This window comes from Xiphophorus couchianus, chromosome 14, assembly GCF_001444195.1.
Source record: "Xiphophorus couchianus chromosome 14, X_couchianus-1.0, whole genome shotgun sequence".
Classification (NCBI taxonomy): domain Eukaryota; kingdom Metazoa; phylum Chordata; class Actinopteri; order Cyprinodontiformes; family Poeciliidae; genus Xiphophorus; species Xiphophorus couchianus.
Window position 1 is genome coordinate 286,423 of NC_040241.1, and position 21,019 is coordinate 307,441.

The following is a 21,019-nucleotide window of genomic DNA, read 5'->3' on the forward strand; positions in this document are numbered from 1 at the left end:
GACAGTTACACAAAAGTGTTTCACTGTAAAGATGGTTTGTAGTGTGTTTTGTTGCAACCTGAAGTGTGAAATAAACTTCAGTGGAGTTTGAAAACAAAATATGTGTATAGATTTATGTCTGGTTGAATGATGTGTGTGCCCAGTTGATTTTGTTTTCTTTTTTTGGGGGGGGGGCGGATTTTATTATAATCCATAGGGGGTGCTCAGAAAATATTTGGGAACCACTGGGGGGTGGAGGGAACAGAAGAAAATCTTTGGGAACCACTGCCTTAGCCCCTAATAGCATTTAGAAAAATACTCGCTCCCAAATCAAAACATAAAAATCAGTCATTCACAACCGTGTACGCATAGCTTACTGCCACACAGAGCACGTGTGCACCCGTTGCTCGAGCTGTAGCTAGCGGTGTGTTGCTGTTGTTATGCTAATGGCAGAGAAACAAATCAATTTTAAATGAAATAAAAAATACTCCTCCTTGGCTGTTATAGTGGAGTACTTTTCTAAATGCTATTTGGGGCTCATGGAAGAGACAGAGAGACTTGATTTTTTTCACAGATTAATTCTCTCATATTCTACTTTCGGGATATAATGAGATTTTTAACAAATATGAAGGTAATATATCTTCTAAAAAGTTACATATTGCTGCTTTAAGGTTGGTGTTTATAATGGGACAAAATGTTAAAAGTGCTGGAGGTACAAATACTTTAGCATGGCTCCTGATATATTATTTCTTTGTCTAGAGGTAAAAACGGATTGCTTCATGTTATTGAGGAACTGTGCAACCTGCACCACCAGTAAACATAGAATCTGGGCCACGAGTGCAACACAAGGCCTGTATGTTCTAAGTTTAGCTATTTCTATCCTGTTGTTTGGCCTGTTGACTCATGCCAGCTTCACACAACAGGGTTTATTCAGATAGAAGGCAGTTTTCTACAATCTTCAGTGGAGCTTCTCCTCTTGCTCTTTGTTACCTGCAGCTCAGTTCCTTCCTCCACAGGATTCTTTGTGAGTCACCTCTCTCAGCCGTCCTCTGTTTCTAAAGATCTGGCTGTGTCTGCACAGCTTTGATGCAGTCTTTCCCCAAACACAAGTGTTTCCAAGCAGATGCTGAGCACAAGAATTGTAACAGAGGAACAAGCATATGAAGATCCTGCTAGATTAAATGTTTGGCTCTTCAACAGGTCATCAGAAAACTATAGTTTCTAACAAGCTGCACTGCCTCAATGTTGCAGAGTTATCAGAAGAATACATGTAGCTCTAAAGTTTTGGTGCCAATTGATTCTACACACATCCCAACCTGGACCAGCTTGTCATGTCATGCACTGGGTCACTCAGTGATTATTAAGTTTCATGAACGAATTAGGATACTCTATTAAAATATTTCACAGTAAAGAAATGATCCCACATGAATGTTTTTCATTTCTAGAATAGAAAGTGATTTACTCAGAGGTAAACACCAACATTTGTCCAAAATTTTACTCAGAAAACAGTAGACATCATCAGACTTGTGTATTCAGTAGGGATTGATATCACTATATGATATTAATATTGATTATTGCGCATAACAAAGTTCATGATTTAATTATAGAGCTCTATAATTAAGAGCTCTATAGTTAAATCATAAACTCTAGAGTCATGAACTCTAGAGACAACCATCACACCAACACCCACAACACTCTAGAGCAGGGGCAAAGGCACCATATAGGGGGGAAATGTTATGACAATTTCAAGGGCCCCTGACCGACAGGAGGCCCTCCGCAATTTTTTATTTTTTATTTCATAGAAATTAAAGTAAAATTGGGTCCTGTCAATTACAAAATTTACCATATTGTGTTTTCTAAAATAGTTTTAGCAGTAGAAATTAAATGTTACCCCTCCCAGACCAAAAAGCACGCATTTGCCTTGAACTCTTGCTCTGTACTATGCTGTAGCTAGCAATAACAATAAGTTGTTTCTCCACCATTAGCACATTTAGTAGTGAGTGAATGAGGTTGATGACAGCACTAAGATCCTCCTCCTTGGTTCTGATTGGTTGTTTTAGGCCAGAACGTTGCATTAGTTTAAACAGTAATAGTAGTTCAGGGAGGCAGTGGAGGAGATTGATTGTTTTCACAGATTATCTGTCTCATAAGAAACTGTCACAACGTGGTGCCAGCTTTAACAAATATGGATAAAACATATTTTTTATTAAAGTTATATATTGTGAACTGCTGCATGTAAAATTCCTGAGCAGTAAATATTGTGCTTGTATCAGTATTGGACCAAAGAAAGCAAGGCAGTTGCAATCCTTTAAAATTGTGAGACTTTTGATAGGTCAGATAGACTCAAGATATTGTAACAGCAGCTGCGTGGGGGGGCAATTTAATTTTTTGTCATGGGGCCCAAGATTCCTGGAGGCGCCCCTGAGCAGGGGTGTCAAACTCCAGTCCTCAAGGGCCGGTGTTCTGCAACTTTTAGATGTGCCTCTGAATAGAATAATTAGGTCATTAGCAAGACTCTGGAGAACTTATCTACACAAGGAGGAGGTAATTAAGCCATTTCATTCCAGTGTTTTGTACCTGTGGCACATCTAAAAACTGAAGGACACCGGCCCTTGAGGACACCTGTGCTCTAGAGCAGTGGTTCTCAAACTTTTTTCAGTGATGTACCCCCTTAAAAATATATTTTTAGTCAAGTACCCCTTGACACGGGCAAAACATTTTTGGAATAAAAAAGAGGTACAGTGCTGTAAATACCCTGTAAATACTGAATATAAAATTCAGTGCATGAACACACATTTATATTTTATTGAACTTTTTACAAAATAATTATTCCCAAGACTTATTATGAGGAGCCTACTGATTTTTTAAAGATATTTTGAAAAGCTTCACGTACCCCCTGCAGTACCTCCACGTACCCCCATTTGAGAACCACTGCTCTAGAGTCATGAACTGGTGCCAGTTTGGCACCACCCCGCCCTTCCCAACCTCCCCTGCGAAGTTGTTGAAGTGGGGTGGGTGTTGGTGTGATGGTCACCTGTGTCTGTGTCATCCAGTTTGCGTCTCTTTATTTTGTAAAAGCTTATTTTGACTCTTTTTAACATTAAAAAAACTGCTTATAAATCACAATATGGCTCTTTCTCCAATATCCGCAAACATTAACTGCATTTTGAGGAAACATTTCTGAGTGTTTGGGTGACTAACCTGATTTGACATCCAAGGAAGGTGGTGGTGGGAGTGTGGGGAGTTGAGGAATGTGGTGGTTAGGGGAATAATAGGGAGGGGCTCATGTCACCCATATCAGAAACCACCACTGATGCAACAGGACAACAGTAGACAGAACAAAGATGATTTAATGAAGACCATTAAGGAAACACTTAGACATAAGAGCACACAAAAGAGGGAGAGCATGAGTTGACGCAAGACTTCAGTGGGGAACATATGTACACACAGAGGTAATCAAGAGGATGAGAAACAGCTGGGACTAATACAGAGGAAGGAGGAGACGCATGAGATGAAGGGTGAAAATATCAATTATAACTGATTTCTTTGTGACATACACAGGGTATCTTAGTCTAGTATTAAAGTTTATTTGATCATCTGAAACATTTAAGGGTGTGACAAAAAGCAAGAACAGAAGAATAAGGGAGCAAATACCTTTTCATATTTACCACTGGGAAAGTGGGAGCAACTTTGACTACCCTCAAATATGACTTGTCAGGCTGACTTCGGGTTTCAATGTGTCTATTCCTCACATCAACAGTAGTAAGGCTGTGTGGTGGAAACATGCTAGTAAGCCCGATCAGCGAAGCATTGTGAAGGCCTATTGTAATCACAGAATTTCTTCTTATTATTTTTTTGACAAAGTATGCAGCTTTTTGGACTTTTAACTAGGGTGACCAGACGTCCTCTTTTTCCCGGACATGTCCTACTTTTCAGACCTAAAAAGATGTCCGGGGGGAATTTAAAAATCGTCCGGGATTTTGTCAACTGCCTCAAAAACACATTACATAGCTTACAGTGCATTGTAGGGCACTGCGCACGGCGCTGCGTGTCACGTAATCCCTGAGCCGTGTCAGTGCGGGCAGCGTCCGGGTTTTCCCAAAGTCAAATATGGTCACCCTACTTTTAACATATTCAGAAACTCACCAAACTTGTCCCCCAATTAAAATTTTTGGATTCTACTGGAATCGCAAGTGGACTCTACAGCGACCCTAGAGTTCATAGGGATCATAGGGATCTGAAATTCGGTTCATAGGTAGATTCAGGGTTTCCCCCAGAAAACCTGCTAAGCCCGGTGGTCAGGGCACCGAGGCGGTCCACCGTGTTTTTGTATTAAAGGATGTTAAGTAGACAGGAAATGTAAAAATATTACTGGGTAATTATATGTTACAGGAAAACATTGCCAGTGAAATGCTATCAATTATTTGCACTTCTGTTTAATCCAAATTAAATCAGTGGCTTCATAAGACACCTGGACTCAGATTGTGCAGAGAATAACCCTGACGGATCATGCTCAGCATCTGATGCATCTGCTCCAGCGACTATATCTACAAGGTGGCTCTTGACAAGTGGATCATCTCTTCAATGGAAGATCCCAGTCTCCATCTTTGAGTACTCAGGTCATCCAGAGGGTTCTCCCAAGAAATCCACATTTTATGTGTGTCGGGTGCAGAAGTCATCACGTGCAAAAATACGTGCAAAAAGGTTGCTGAAGCCCAGGTGTCCCAGTTTTCCTGCCAGATGCTGTGGGATGATTGTGTTGAACGCTGAGCTGAAGTCCAGGAACAACATCCGCACATGAGTGTTCTTCTCCTCCAGGTGAGCCAGGCTCAGGTGTAGGGTGGAGGAGATAGCGTCCTCAGTGGAGCGGTTTCGGCGGTAGGCAAACTGGAACGGGTCGAATGTGGGGGGGAGTCTGGAGACGATGTGTTCTTTTACCAGCCTTTCAAAGCACTTCATCATGATGGGAGTCAGTGCCACAGGCCGGTAATCGTTGAAAGAGGTGACTTGAGGTTTCTTTGGCACCGGAATGATGGAGGCAGTTTTGAGACAGGCTGGCACTGTGGCTTGGTCCAGTGAGGTGTTAAAAATGTCTGTTAGGACACCAGCCAGCTGAGCTGCGCATTCCCTGAACACCCGCCCAGGTATGTTGTCGGGGCCTGGGGCCTTCCGTGGGTTGACTCTTTTCAGAGTCTTCAACACATCGGCTGTGTCCAGGCAGAGTGCCTCCTCTTCCTGGTGGGGAACAGTTTTCTTTGCCGGAGTACTGTTCAGTGCCTCGAACCTCCCAAAGAAGTTATTGAGTCCATTTAGAAAGTCAGCATCAACTTCACCCACTGGGGGGGAGGATGGATTGTAATCTGTGATCGCCTTTATGCCTTGCCACATACTCCTGGTGTTGCTGGTGTCGTGGAAAAACTCCTGTATTTTCTGACTGTGGATTCGCTTTGCTAACCTGATAGCACGGTTCAAGTTGGCTCTCGCTGTCCTCAGTGCCTCCATGTCACCAGACTTGAAGGCTGAGTTCCGTGCTTTTAGCATTTCCTATACTTCCTTAGTCATCCAGGGTTTTTGGTTGGCCCGGGTGATAATGTTCTTAGTGATGCTGACGTCCTCTGTGCACTTGTTGATGTAGGCTGACACAGTCATGGCGTACTCATCGATGTTGATCTGGTCGTTGTAAGTGGCTGCTGCCTTGAACATCTCCCAGTCAGAGCACTCAAAACAGTCCTGAAGTGCCTCCATGGCCCCCTCCGTCCACGCTCTCACCTGCCTCACTGTAGGTTTTGTTCTGATCAGCAGGGGCTTGTATGCAGGAATTAGCATAACAGATAGGTGGTCTGAAGAGCCAAGGTGGGGGCGGGGGGCTGCTCTGAATGCTTCTTTGATGTTGGTGTAGGCCAAGTCTAGAGTATTTCCTCCCCTGGTTGGAAAATCCACATACTGGTTGAAGTGAGGGAGAACAGTCTTCATGTTGGCCTGGTTAAAATCCCCAGCAATGATGAAAACACCTTTTGTGTGTGAGGATTGCAGCTCACTGATGGTCCGGTACTCCCTCTGGTTTTGAATGCTGTGCAACTATGATGCATAACCAAGTCAACAAGGTATTGCTTTTACATCTACGAGCAGCATCCCAAATAATAGCTGAACTGTGACTCCAAATCCCAGAGGATTTCAATGGGAGGCTTCATGTTGCAGAGCAGGACTAAAGAGCAAAGACGAGGACGAAATTCAAAGCATCTCTTCCATCCATCATAATGGGCAAGCATCATATCCCAACTCCAACATCTCTCTGCTCGGTTTTCTAACCAAATGGCCAGACTGAGATTTGGAGATTCATGCATGTGTGATCTAGTTAAAGTAAGACCAATCGGACTGAGCTTGAGCTTTCATTCTAGCTATTTCACAAAGTAAAGGTTGAATACAGTGGAACATACCTCTTAAATTATTATTTTTTCTGCACTTTACAATTCAGCACTTAAAACTCAAAAGGCACAAATGGATATATCCAGAACAATAAGACGTGAGCTTTCATGGTTGTTTGTGTTTCAGTGTGTCCCAATTGTTAAAAGTCCGTCTGTTTGTTTAGCACTACATTACCCAAGATGCATCTGTTCTTTTGTGGTTCCGTTTCACGTAGCTGAGTGGCTTGTTTTTCTGTGCTACTGTGTGGCTCGGTGGCATGGAAGTGGCATCCGCTGACATCCACCATCAATCTATCTTGGGTCCTTTGTGTATGAAACCTGTGTGCGTTTTTATGATGCAAGTGTGCAGTTTCATGTTCTATATTTGTGTTTGTGTCGGTTGTTGGCCCAGGAGGTGTTTCTCTGGCTGCCGACAATGCAGGCGTTTAATTATGATAGCTCAGGTTATACTATACTTTACCAGATACATATTGTTATTGTATTAGTATATGAGGGAATTACCATTAGTGATGGGATTTTCGGCTCCTTTTCGAGATGCGGCTCTAATGGCTCTTTTTACTGTGGAGAGCCAACTCTTTTGGCTCCCAAACGGCTCCCCATATATATTTTTGACATTATTAATTAATTAATAGCTTAAACCTAATTTTATAATATTTTGTTTCATTATTGACATTGTTAAGCACTTATGATGAGTAAAAATGCCGCATAACAATGCTATAGCAATACCGATGCGTGTGATGTCCGCATGTGCAGGTTGTTTGTCGAGCCTGCACGATAGGAAATGCTGACTTTGCACAGTCTGCACTCTGCCCTGGAGCTTGATGTAGCATTAAAATGAGTCCAAATCTTGCTCTGTTTTCTGTCACTCATTTATTTTCACCTATTCAGTTCTCACACTGACTCCCCTTCTTTCTGTGGTGCTTCTTGACGCTGAGTGAGTGTCTGTACATAAACACCTGCCGACGAACGCTATACAGCTTGGCCAATTGCCTGCCGTTTCCACAAAAAAAGTGGAGATACACTTTTTTTTCAGTGTTTTCCCGCCACATTATTAATTGAAACTGTGTGTGATTGGTCAGATGTGTGGAGCACACGCTTTACATGGGGGCAGTGGACCGACCGAGGGAAAAAAACTCTCCGCTCTAGCACTGGCAGAAGAGCAAAACGAGCAAGGAGAGGGAGAAGGAGGAGGAGAGACAGCGAGGCACCGCAGGACAAAAAAAACGATGTGGGGAAAAACTATCGGCTCTGGCACTTGCCGAGCACAAGCACAACGACAGGGAGGCGGAGAGACAGCGATATACTGTAGAAAAAAACCCGGCTCCCAAATAGGATCCTAAAACGGCTCCCATTGTGGAGCCGGTTCCAATCATTCACTTCAAAGAGCCGGCTCTTAGAGCCGGATCGTTCGCGACCGACACATCACTAATTACCATTCATTTCATGTGTTTTGACGGTTTTTGTCATTTGTATGTTTGTTGCATTTACCCGACTGTTCATTTGTAGTGTTGTGGTGCCCTCTGGTGGATTTCTGTGGTGCTGCAGACCATTTTCGTTCTGTATATACGTATAGCTGTGTTTGCTCGCATGGCTATTAATATGTACCTTTATTGTTTTCTGTTTCAGATAACCACACACACATACACACACACTCTCATATACGAAACATGTCCTTCTGACCGAGGAAGAGTCGATTGATGAGATATCTGGATTTAGCGCCTGTTTAGACGCACACAGTCTTCTACACCTATGTTACCAGTTAGATTGAATTATAGTCTGTGGATGCAACATAATCCAAAGCTGTAAAAATTCAAGGAGTACTAATATTTTTACAAGACAGTGTAATCAATGTGTGTTAATTGGAGCAGCCCCCTTCCAGAATCAGTATCTCATGTCTGTACTCTAGCTACATTTTGACTGCACCTTTAACACCACAATCTAATCTCTGGATTTTATAACAACAGCAAATCAATAGCTAGCATGCCCAAAGGGGCTCCAGAGAACCTAAATTGTGCTAGTGTCTAAATAAAAATATACAGACCAGTCAGGTTAATCCCAAATTACTTTAAACTGAGCACAGATTAAAATAGTTTTGATTTATGTTAGATTGATTAATTTCTGAAAATTGTAAACTGCAACAAATATAGAATTGTTTTCTCCAAAATTAATTAATCTGTTTAATTGAAACCTTTCTCATCTAATTGCGCCCTGGGCGCTAATCATAGAAAAGCTGTCATTGGTGAAGTATTGCGTACAACACAAATCGTTTCTCCGAGCGCGAGCTCTGCTGCAGCTGTCTGGGAGGGGGTTGAGTAACGGGATTACCTAATGGGGGCAGCGGGAGCGAGCGTTTTAAGCAGATTACGGAGCGAGTTTAGTGCTTTCTTCTCACTATGATCACGGTCAATCTGCCTCCTACACATCGCCGGAACATTTAGTCCAGGAAGGAGACACAACAGAATAATCAGATTCTTTAAGAATTAGTTTGGGACTCCATCGAGTTGCCCCAAGGAACTCAGTGTGCCAGCACCACACCGGAAGCTCAAGTAACTCCTTTCAAAATCAACGTTTACAAAAATTTTTATAATAATAATAATTAATAAATACTTAAATAACCTTTAGGAATTACAAAAACTATACAAGAAATAATATGGTGGATATGTCAGAGCAAAATGTATCAAACAGCTCTAAACCGATTATTAAGACATTAAAAACGTGAGAGTGATATATTCAGTTTCTGCTTCATATCTTCAAATTGTTATTTAGAGCTGTCAGTGAAAGTATGTTATTCCAACTACAAAGCAGAAAACAAACTGTGTTAGAGACTGGACATGTCATTGCACACTCACACGCACGTCCACGCCCACATGCACACATACACGCCCACACATGCACTCTTATGTCTTGATTAGAAAACATAGCTTTCTATGGAATTTACTGTGGAATTAGCATTATTCTTTGGGCCATGAGGGCTAGCAAGTTATTCGTTTGCACCATTTTACCGTTCTGTACAGTATCCAGGGGCAACATGACGTGTAGAACGTATTTCGTCACAGCGTAATTGTTTTATTTTGAAAATCTCCCAGGAAGCGCATTGCTCCTTTAAAACTTGATGCTAGTATCTGTCAAATCTTCAGTAAAATGCCGGCTGCCGTCATCCTCACGAGGCACTGCGCTGGAGTCAGCGTGCCAGCTGCCCGCCGGGCTTTACCCACCGTGTTCCTCCGTGTAAACGGCTCTTTCAGGAGGTTCCCTGCGGCGTAGAGGACTGCTCACCGGAACACTGCATCTTCTGCAACCATGCGTTTATTTCCCTATGCAACACCCTGCGCTGCAAAGACAAGTGGGTTGAATGAAGTAAAAGTCGGATGTAGATTCCAAGGACCAATGAGAAGGAGAAGCAGTATCTAGAGCTAATGGCCAGTTTAACCTAAATATTGCAGAGCTCTATGGATGGATCTCTGGGACATAACTGCATCAGACGGCTGCTGGCATGCTGTTCAACTTTGAAGGACAGTAAGGAACCTTTGTCTTCACCAGCTGCTGCAAAACTGCATAGCACCTGATAAAAAATTTTTTTTAAAAAAAACCTCGTAAGTAGAAGTTCTATGCAACAGGATAAGAGCAACAAGCTTTACATAAGCTGGATCTTTTCTGACCTTTGATGTTCTGAGGGGTCAACTGCAAGGCCAAAAGGGAGATAATGAACCAATCTATAGGACTGTGTATGCTGGACGTTACACCCCACCTTGTCATTCTGTCTCTGTCTAATACTTGCGCTGCTGTTTGAATTTTCCTTGAACTCTTGAGGCCTGGACTGGATGCTGGAATCAGTAATCCTAAAAGAGAAATACTGAGAATCTTGGCATGCTTTGGATGCCATACCAGTTTATAACCAACAGAATACCAGTTTATAACCAACAGATTATATCTGGTACTACTGTGATCAGTAGTACCAAGAACAGCCAAGCAGTATAGCATAAAGGTTTTTGACCTTTATTACTTTTTTCTGAGAAAAAATAACTCTTAGCTCATCATGTTTCTGAACTGTGGTCAACCGTTGCCTCTGCTTAGTGACAAGGACGTACCCCCTCGTGTTACAGAAAACTTCATCCTGTCAGGCTACCGGTTCCCAAACTACAGCCTGAGGGACTGCTTGTGTTCGGCATTCCGGCCTACCAATGAAACAGGAAACTTCTGGACACACTTCCTACCCATTTTCATTTTTGCTTACTACTTTCTACAGATGTTTAGTTGGGATGGTGCACCTGATGCCGACGCCCCGTTCTTTTACCCAATGTGGAACTACTTTATTGGGGTGTTTTTTCTGCTCCTGGCCAGCAGCATGGCCCACCTGCTGAACTCAATGTCTCTGGTCGTAAGGGAAGTTTGCTTCTTTGTTGATTATGGCACAATCAGTGCCTACACAGTTGGCTCATCATTGGCATACTACTACTACATCCATCCTCGGGCAGGGATAGTGGAGAAAGAAGACAGGAACGGCTCCTATTTGGACCTAAACCACAAGCATAAAGGGTTTTTATCACCTAATGCCATGCCGGAATTCAACCTGTTCTTTGAGACCTACTACATGCCATGTGCATGTGTTATAGCAATCATATGTGTTTTATCCTGCTGTAACACTCGTCAGAGGTGGAGGGAGCATCGCTACATCATACGGACTCTGGTTTTCCTACTGCCATTCCTAATCTCCTCCACACCGGTCTTCTACCGTGTCCTCACCAGATCGCCTTACTCCACCACCACGCCTTCCTTTGCTGCCTCCACCACCATGCCCAACTTCTTCTATCGCCACTCTCTGTGGCTGCTGGCGTCGGCCCTGTTCAACATCAGCAAGTTCCCAGAGAGGCTGGCCCCAGGTCGATTCGACATCTGGGGCCACAGCCACCAGTGGTTCCACTGCTGCACATTTTTGTCCATCCTCGACGAACTTCACATGATCCAGGCTGAGGTGAGAGCCATCCTGCTCAATCCTGATTTCCTCTTACCCCCTACTGCGCTTTCCCGCCTACCTGGACCAACCATTGCTTCTACCTACGGAGTGATGCTCCTACTCCAGACTACCATTGTCTCAATCATTGCGTGTTTCTCCTGGCATGCAAACTGTATCTACGGCCCTCAAAGGGACCAGCTAAAGAAACAAATGAAAGTCGACTAACCCAACTAACTTTCTTTATTACTGTGAAAGATGATTTGCACATGCCTAAAAGGTAAGGGTGCACCAATAAATCGGGTCAGATTTTCTTAATTTTGGTGAGATCGGTGATCTGCTAACATGAAAAATCTATCTTAACTACCTATCTTATCTAACTCCACAAAGATCTGAAAATCAACCATTGTCCTCTTTTGTTCTGCAGTGAGAGGCGTGACTGACAGACCCCTCTACAAGTCACTTCTACTTGTGCAAAATTAACAATAGTCACCCTACCTTTGCCAACTTAGTGGCTTTGTCACTATATTTTGTGAATTTTCAGACAATCGGCCTAAATCAGAATTGACAGGTCAGGTATTTTAAAGATTGGTGATTGGCTATAAAACTACAATTGGTGCACCTCTGCCATGCCATAAGAACTGCACAAGAAAACATTATTGTCCATGTGATTTAAAGTCTCATGCATCCTGAGGCCATCTGGGCCCATTATGATACTTTCATAGGGAGAAGTAGGAGATTGGAGGAGATGACAGGATTATGTCTGGGCTCGCTACATGGAAGCTGTCTTGTTGAGTGGATATTTAAAGTCCTTGCCAGCTTTTTTTCCCCGAGAACAGCTTCCTCATTCAATATCTAAAAAGTGGGCTGGACACTTGAGAATAGAGGTTGATATTTGATTATGAGTCTGCAGGAACTCTACATGTAGTTCTAACTACATGTTGGGAGAAAAACCCAGAATCTCTAGATTCTGGGTTTTTCTCAATTGTTCTCATCATGTCCAACTTTTTGTTGCACTGTTTTTTGTTTTTTTTTCTGCTAGGTATTTGATTTTCCTCAGCTTTGAAATTAACGAGACCCATATTGTCTTGCTTTGTTATTTCCTTTTATGGCCTTGGTTAGCTACTCCAGGAAGTCTTATTTCCTCTTTCTTAGCCCTGCAGCAGGAAGTTGCACGGTTTTAAGGGCATCAGCTCAACAGCTGAAACTTTGTATGAGTCTTACTATGAAGCACTTTCAGGGAGACAGTCAGACTTACCCTATCTTTTAAAAAAAGCCATGCTCATGTTTGAATCTGAAAGGATGAAAATTGTTTGATAAGCATGTTATGATGTCCTGTAGATAGCTTATTTAGATTATTATCTAGCTTATTTAGATGTGAAACTCATGCATGGTACATTTGATGCAGTTGCTGCTTGTGTCCAGCCTTTAATCATATTTAGACACCACTCAGTATCTTTGTCCTGGCATCTTCTTTTCTTTTACTTATCTACCACTCTTTTAGGTTATTAAGAATGAAGCTAAGGTTGTTTTCTACTTGGAGGCTCTCTGAACTTTTTCTTGCCTTTGAATGTAGAGCAAACTTTAGTTGTTGAAAATGGCTGCATTTGTTGTCCTTCATTTGCTAAAATGTGAAGGGATAGTTTGGTGTACAGGGATTGTTTCTCCTGAGGCAGGTTTTCTGGAGAATTTATCAATGGTTAGGTGCAGTAGATGTTTTCTTTATTGAGCTTTCATTGAAAAGATTGGGCCTGGACCAAATTGGGGTCTGGACCAAAACATATGTCTACCACTGTAGAACATCTGCAGAGGTTAAGATTTTATGGTGGTTCAATGTTATTTTGCAGGCATCTCTTTATTAGACAGTTGGTTCCAAAGAATTTTTTTTACAACACACATTGTGGAGGTTCCAGTCTTTAACAATGACATTCCCAGAAAAAAAAGAATGTGAGGAGGCTATCTGGCTAGACAAACAGTAATCTGGTGTGCAAAAACAAATGTGAAAATATTTCAGTTCCTTATGTTAAATTGACATTGATCTAGTAATACTGACTTAAAGCACAGGTGTCAAACTCCAGTCTTCAAGGGCCGATGTCCTGCAGTTTTTTGATGTCCCACAGGTACAAAACACTGGAATGAAATGGCTTAATTACCTCCTTAAAGATAAGTTCTCCAGTGCTAATGACCTTATTATTCTATTCAGGTGTGGTGCAGCACAGGCACATCTAAAAGTTGTAGGACACCAACCCTTGAGGACTATAGTTTGACACCCCTGACTTAAAGCACTTTACACTATAACCACATTTACCTTATCACTGTCACAGTCATTCATAGGTATATAGATCGGTAAGCACTGGTAGGGGTTAAAGTACATCAATATGTGGCAGTAGGAACCTGGAATCAAACACACAACTTTCCCATTGCAAGACACTGTTAAATCACATTCAACTTTACATTCCATTTTGCAAAACAAGTTTCTTTCTATTATAGGCTGCAGGCTATTATGCCCTTTATTGTAAATAATTCTACATTTCTATGTAAATTAACCTCCATTGCAAATTTAGCATTAGCATGAAATTTTCTGCCGCTGTTTTACAATGGTAGGAATCCCCACAATTGCTAATCTTTGTTTTTATCTCAGCTGAAGTCAGTTAAGAGGTTAACTACTGCAGGTAAAACAGTAACTAGTGATATTCTCTCCACATAAAATGACACTTTATGTCATTTTATCAGTGTATTTAAAAGACAGCACATGTCATCAGTCTTCATGTCTTAATACTGTAGCTCAGAGAAAATGAGTGGACGTGTTTTTTACCAGCCTGACTCGTATTTTTGGGCTGATTTTTAAGTCCATGGTTTGCAAATGACACTGGCGTGATCTGAGACTGTGATATTAGGAAAATAGAATGTTAACCTCATTTTAGCTCACACTGAAGGCACCTTTATGGGACTGCAATGAAACAGGTTAGGCCTTGTTCCTCTACTGGAAGGTCATGTTCTGTCTGAGTTAATCTGGTTTTTAAACATTAAACAGTTTTAATTTATTGCATTATTGCCCAGTTTAGGATTGGTTTTAAACTGCATCAGTTTGTGTTGATGATGAAGCTGGAAAAGAGCAAATGTGTAGAGTTAGCTCTGGAAGCTAACAGCTACCAGGGTTCTTCTGAATAAAACAAAGCCTTGCATTAACATTTAAAAACTGACTATTTACAGAATAGACATACAACAGAAAACAAGTTGTATTTTTTCTGATGTCTTCTTCGACTGCATGTCTGCTTCTGTGTAATAAATTCTATGTTTTGCCATATGAAAAAATCTGATGGCTTGGAATGTTCTCCATCAATCCTGTAATCCTGCCATGCATTCAAGAACACTCAGTAACACAGGAAGTGAAAATTGGATCCATTCCATTCTCTCATGAAACACAACCTGACAACAGAACTGTCTGCATGGTTAAAGATGTGTTTTCTGCTATATCTTCACAGATGCAACATTATAGCTAATTCTTACTAATGTATCATATTAATAATATCTTATAATATAGTTGATTGATGTTTGTTTAAATATAGAAATTATATTCTGCACATTTACTTACAATCACTTGCACATGAGAAAATAAGAAGTGGATGCTGATAGTTTTCCAAAAATGTGCTATAAAGCACTTTAAAGTTTCTGCAAAGCTGAGAAAAAAGGTTTTATACCTTGTTTTTGTGCTTGTATAAAAGACATGTGGATTGTTTGAACATCTCAAGAGTCAGAATATCAACCTGGCAGTAACACTGCTTGAACAACACAAGGTGGCAATAATGGCCCAAAGTGTCTCCCATAGTGTTTCCCAGCAGGCTGCTAAGTTTGTATATGATTGATAATCAAGCTTATTAGTCATTTTATTCACTTATGTTGGAAACCATGCTAGCTGACAATACTTATGTTTCAAATTCTAAGCGAACATTTGAAATGTTGCAAAAAAAACCAAACAAAAAGCAATGTAAAATGTGAATTCGGTTTCCATCTTGTAGTTAGAAGTGAATCAACCAGACTAATTTAATCAGTTGTTACTGCTGGGTAAACGTAATAAACAAGATCTAGTGGTTGCAAACTAGCATGGACTATACATGTCAGAAAAATGGAGAGTCCTCCCCTCCGATATGGAGGTATGAAGTTAGAAATTTCTCACTTACCTTGATGAAGTGGATCTCACTAGAGTCATTGACTCACCAGTGGATGGGAGCGATCCACCAGTCCCCTCGCTTGGAGTGACTCTCACCAGCTACTCTAGGTCCCGTCTCTGAGCTGGAGATTTGGAAAATTTCAGAGCTTTGCACAGACATAAGGCACAGACATACCTACTAGTGGATGTGAAAGTTCACCACCAGAACTTATTCGGCAAATGTATTTCAATCTGCACTTTTGTGCATCTACTCTTTTCAGAAAAGGCAAAAGCCACTATTTTGAATTTTGTTGTTTCCATCAACCTGTTCTTATTCAATACTTCAAAATACGCATAAAAAAACATTGATGGAAACACGCCTAGTGTAGAAAGGATGGAAAGCTCCACTGTCAGTTATCCTTTCTACAGTGGATTGATGACAGTCCATTGTAGAACACAAAGTCAGAACAAAATTTGACTTTGTGGTCTGGAAAATTCAAACTCCTGTAAAGGATTCTACTAAGAGCACAAAAGTGCTAGCTAAACAGACAGTTTACAATACTGTTCTAATGTTTCAATTCATTCAGGAAGAGTCAAAACATCTGGAGTTATTGAACTCGGGGAAACGAGGTGTTAGAAAACAAGCCAGCGGTACTGTATTACGCCGACACATATCAGGTTAGCTCTATTTTCCCTATGACTATAACAGATAGTCATAGGGATTCATCAGGTCTATAGCTGATGGTGAAGCGATGTTTCTACCTCAAAACAACATCTGTGTCAATCATTGTGTGACTGAGAGAAAGGATACTTTGTTTCTCTTCACTGAATCCATTAATGTTTAAGCAGTATGTGAATGTTAGCATCAGACTACTTTATTTTACTTAGTGATGTACTCAGGGTTGACTCAAGAGGGATTCACATGCGTTATTTAGACATGCTTTTAATTATGAACTACTTGAGAAGGACATAAAGCAATACATATTGCTGCAATACAGCAGCACAGTGTTGCTGCTGTAAAAATCGTGTTATGTGTTTCATTAAATAGTACTATTACTTATCATTTAAGTTGTTTTGAATAAATCATACAAATAACCATTGTTGTTTATTTATTTTATTTTTCTTGTGCTTGTACCATTGATGGCAAACAGTATTTTTTTTTTATGTCTGACCCTTTTTATGCAGGGTCTCCATAGCTATTAGTGATGGGAAGTTTGGCCCTTTTCAGACAACTGGCTCCCAAAGAAGAGTTGGCTCTTTCTGCTACAAAGTGGCTCTTAATTTATTATCATCAGCAGTCTCATATTTTAGCTAATAAGACTTATTTAGTATGTTATTTACTTGACATACTAAGTAAATATGAAAACTTAGTATGTTAATAAATCCTTTTGTATTTAATGATTTTGTAAGAAACTGTATGCTTTTCACATTTGCCATGTTTGTTCTGTTATGGAAGCAGGCATTCTCACGTTTGTATATGTTCATCAAACTTAATTTTTATTTAACAAAAAAAACCCACATGAACAAAACATTGCAGACAAATCTGCCAAGCAGAATCATAATAATAATATGTCTTTAAAATGCAGCCAAATGCTGTTTTTGTGGGAGACCCACCACTAATAGCTACCATTTAGTTCTACCTACAGAAATCTACAGTTCCATCAGAAACAACCAATTAGAGCCTCTAGGAGGGTCTGAGCGCTGTCAGTCACCCTCGTGTATGTGCCGATCACAGCCTCCTCTCTCTACTACGCTACAGCAGGTTCACCACACCAAAGTCTGCCATGAATGCTTTGGCAAGTTAGCATGACCACCAATGACAGCAGATAACCAGTTTTCCTGTAACTTGAAGTTGTTTCTTTGCTCCTATCACACTGAGCAGCGAGTATATGAGAGTCATTGACAACCCTAAGGCCCTCCTCCTGGCTCTAACTCAGGGTTGTCAAACTCCAGTCCTTAAGGGTCGGTGTCCTGCAGTTTTTAGATGTGCTACAGGTACAAAACACTGGAATGAAATGGCTTAATTACTTCCTCCTTGTGTACATCAGTTCTCCAGAGCCTTAATGACCTAATTATTCCATTCAGGTGGTGCAACAGAGGCACATCTAAAAGTTGCAGGACTGTAGCCCTCCAGGACTGGAGTTTGACACCTGTGCTCTAACTGGTTGTTTCTGATGGAGCGATGCATTTCTTCAGACAGCAATAGTAGCTCTGGGGGGAGGTGTTTCTTCATTAAAAGAAAGTGATTGTCGTCCACTTCTTTAACACTCAGTAATATGACAGGTTCAAGCTGACTTCAGCAGTCTACATCAACTCAAACTGAAAATGTTGATATCCAGCATGGTTAGGGGACATTAACAGTTTTGTGCTGTTCAGGAACATCTGACTTCTGCAGTACATTATTGGATTTTTTTTCAATCCAATAGTGTGCAGAAACACTAGAGATGGTTTACTCCTGTTGGTTTATAGGTGTTTGAAATAGATCCAGACAGACTCACCAAACCAGTTGTGAGGCGGACTCATACTCCTACCAGGATCTACTGTACTTATTTTCCTAAGAAGAACTTGATTGTATAACGTCTTCCTGTCAAAACTGAGTGATAAGAGAACTACAGGATTGTCAGTAGCTTCACAGAACCCTTTACAAGTGTTGTTGCGCAACACCCCCCCCCCTTCTCTCTCTACTCTCTCACTCTCGTACTTCCTCTTCTGAGAGGGGAGATGTGCTACCAGCTCTCCTTCTAACGGGTTAATTGAGTTTTCTAAATCTGCTGGGATTTACCCTGTCCAGAACTGAAGTAAACTCTGTTTAAGCTGGTTTCGAGAAACGATTCACCTGATTTTTGACGGCCTACATCCAGGTGTCCCACCCTTCTTCCCCCTGTGAATTAGCCAGACTGAGCAGCCTACAGCCAACTAGTTTCACAGAGCACACCTGTTAACGGTCGCTCCTTCTCTATTTTACAACTTGCATTTGTTATTGAACCAGGTAGGTTTTAGTGACTCGGACGAGTCCCAAGGATGATGTTTTACATTTGGGCTACCAGCAACCTAAAAACATTTTCCACCTCTTCCTCTCCAGAATCAAACATCACAGCTATTTTACAACCATCAAAGAACTTTAAGGTGACTCATTAACTGAATGTCCACAACATCTTTTAGATTTTCTTTATGCTAAATATTTTATTAGTAAGGCATTTTTGCAAGGGTCAGTACAGCTTAATTCAGTAGCAGAAATAATCAAATAAGTAAAATCAATCATCTAGTCTATCTTTCCCTACTGCTGACACTGAGAACTAAAAAAGGGAACCTTTGAGAGAGACGGACGGAGTTTGGCGTTTCGAACTCCAGACCTGGCCTGATGATGAAGAAGGTGTTGCAGCAGGAGGAAGATGTTGATCGGCGAAGGCCAGGATCTCTGTAGGTCTGATGAGCTTCTTCTCCGCATGGATGCTGAGGTCACACAGGACTTGGTGCTGGCAGGAAAAAAGGCACCAGTTATTCTTCTTTGTCTTTGCCTTTGTCTTCATCTTTGTCTTTGGGGTCAGAACCCAGCCGATGAGAGAAGTGCGATTCGAAGCCACAGGTTGCGGGCCAGACGGGTTGGTCTCCATGAGCAGGACAGTCTTCAGCTCCGTGGCCCCGGCTCTTCTTCAGCTGCAGAGTTCTTTGTCCATCTCGATCTTGGTTCGAAGCTGCCCGGAGGATCCAACAAAAGGTTCCTCTTTTGCACCCACCTTTCATAGGGTTTATCCACCCCCCTGGTGCGCCTGCTGTCTGCTTAGACAGATGATCTCATATCCATCACTGTCTTACAGACATTTCCTGATGTCTGTGCTAATGTCTCAGGGTTGCTCAACCTCATATGTCCCGACATTATGTCCTGATGTCTGTGCTAATGTCTCAGGGTTGCTCAACTTCCTGTGTCCATTGCCTGCACGACATTTTCTCTGAAACGTTTCACCTTTCACCTACCATCTACCTCCAACATATCAGTGATGTTTAATTGCAGTTACACCTTTTTACACCATTTCAAGTTCAATGTCAAAATCACATTTATTTTCTTTAGCTTCTCTGATTTAGCATTCATTTATAATTTTATAACTATAACTTATTAATTATATTTATTATAATCTTAATGTGAGTTATTACAGATGTTTTTCTGAAAAGAAACCAAGAATAATCCATGATTCTAATTATATAATACCAAAATTACAGTTACTTGTTTTTCTTGTAAGTGTTCTCACAAATATAAGTGTAAGTATTATTACAAGTAAACCAATATTAATATAAGTATTTTACTTTGAATCTTATGAAATTACTCAAAATGTTTAGATTTCATTCTTTAAAACAAGGAATAGTCTCAGCTATTTTTATAAATCTGCAGGCTGGAAACTTACTTCCTCTTTTTCCAGGAAACCTGCTTTTCCTGTTTAATGACTCTCTCTGACTGACTATGATTTCTTATGATTAGATAGAGAAAAGTAGAATTAAAGCAAAGTTTGCATGAGACAAAAACAACACACACAACCAGATTTATTTTATTGACACTTAAGTCTACTGTTGGGCCTTGATGTCACTTGAGTGATTCATTTTAAAGATAACTTTATTTATTATTACTGTTAAACTAAAATCTCCAGCATGGGGAAATGGGATGAGCTCGGATTTTCTTGACAGAAGCTTTGTGTAGTTTTGCAGAGCAGCAGCCAAATGCACTGAACAGAAAAGGGAAGCAGTCTGTGGTGCTTCCCTTTTCTGCACTGCTGCTAATGGTGACCTGACACCACACACTGCTTTCAAAGCAGTAGGTACATTGCTTTGAATAATTCAAATGTCCACATGAAAGTAGATTTTTTGTGTGGATTTGCAAGAGCAGTCCTTCCTTCTCTGCCCTCAGTCTGGTGGATTATTTATTTCTGGATATGTCCTGTAGGTGTGCTGAACCTTGGGCAGAGTCATGCATGTGTGGATCACATGCAGCTTGCTTTTTATGGCAACCTCCACCCCTCCCCTCACACTGGCTTTTTCCATCTGTCTGGAGCTACAAACATCAAAGATCCTCAACCAAAGAAATTTTGCTGCTGTCATTAGGAGATAAATATGGATGCTGGCGGAACAAATGCTTTTAGTGAATACGTGATGAATGGGACTAAAGTACACAGCTGGACTAAACTGAAAAAGTCAAATCAACCATAATTCAGTGAGAAACATAAGGAACTGCAGAACAGTGAGAAGAAACACTTCTTTTTTAAAAAAAAAACAGTCTCTAACAGGTTACCCAGTTCATCTTCTGCACTGGTGTTATTGGATAAACTGGTGACCTGACACCACAGACTGCTTTGAAAAAAGCAGCAGGGGACACCACAGCAACCTCAATGCCTTAGCAACAAACACTAATGATTCAGTTTTGCATTATCGTTTATTAAATGGATCCACGATTAGTTCAACATGTTGGCGTAAATATGTTTTAATTTTTATATTAACTAAAAAATTACTGTTTATGATACATTATAA

At 41.0% G+C, this 21,019-nt stretch overlaps 1 protein-coding gene across 1 annotated transcript; it reads left to right on the forward strand.

Moving 5' to 3' along the window:
- Positions 1 to 9,425: 9,425 nt before the first annotated feature.
- Positions 9,426 to 16,601, forward strand: paqr9 (progestin and adipoQ receptor family member 9). Its single transcript, XM_028039075.1, has 2 exons — positions 9,426 to 9,747; positions 9,848 to 16,601. The coding sequence occupies exon 2, from the start codon at positions 10,441 to 10,443 to the stop codon at positions 11,581 to 11,583; it is 1,143 nt and encodes a 380-aa protein (XP_027894876.1). The 5' UTR covers positions 9,426 to 9,747; positions 9,848 to 10,440; the 3' UTR covers positions 11,584 to 16,601.
- Positions 16,602 to 21,019: the final 4,418 nt, after the last annotated feature.

Bases quoted from the DNA above. Each gene is read 5' to 3' on its own strand.
- paqr9 (XM_028039075.1), top strand. From the start codon at position 10,441: ATGTTTCTGAACTGTGGTCAACCGTTGCCTCTGCTTAGTGACAAGGAC.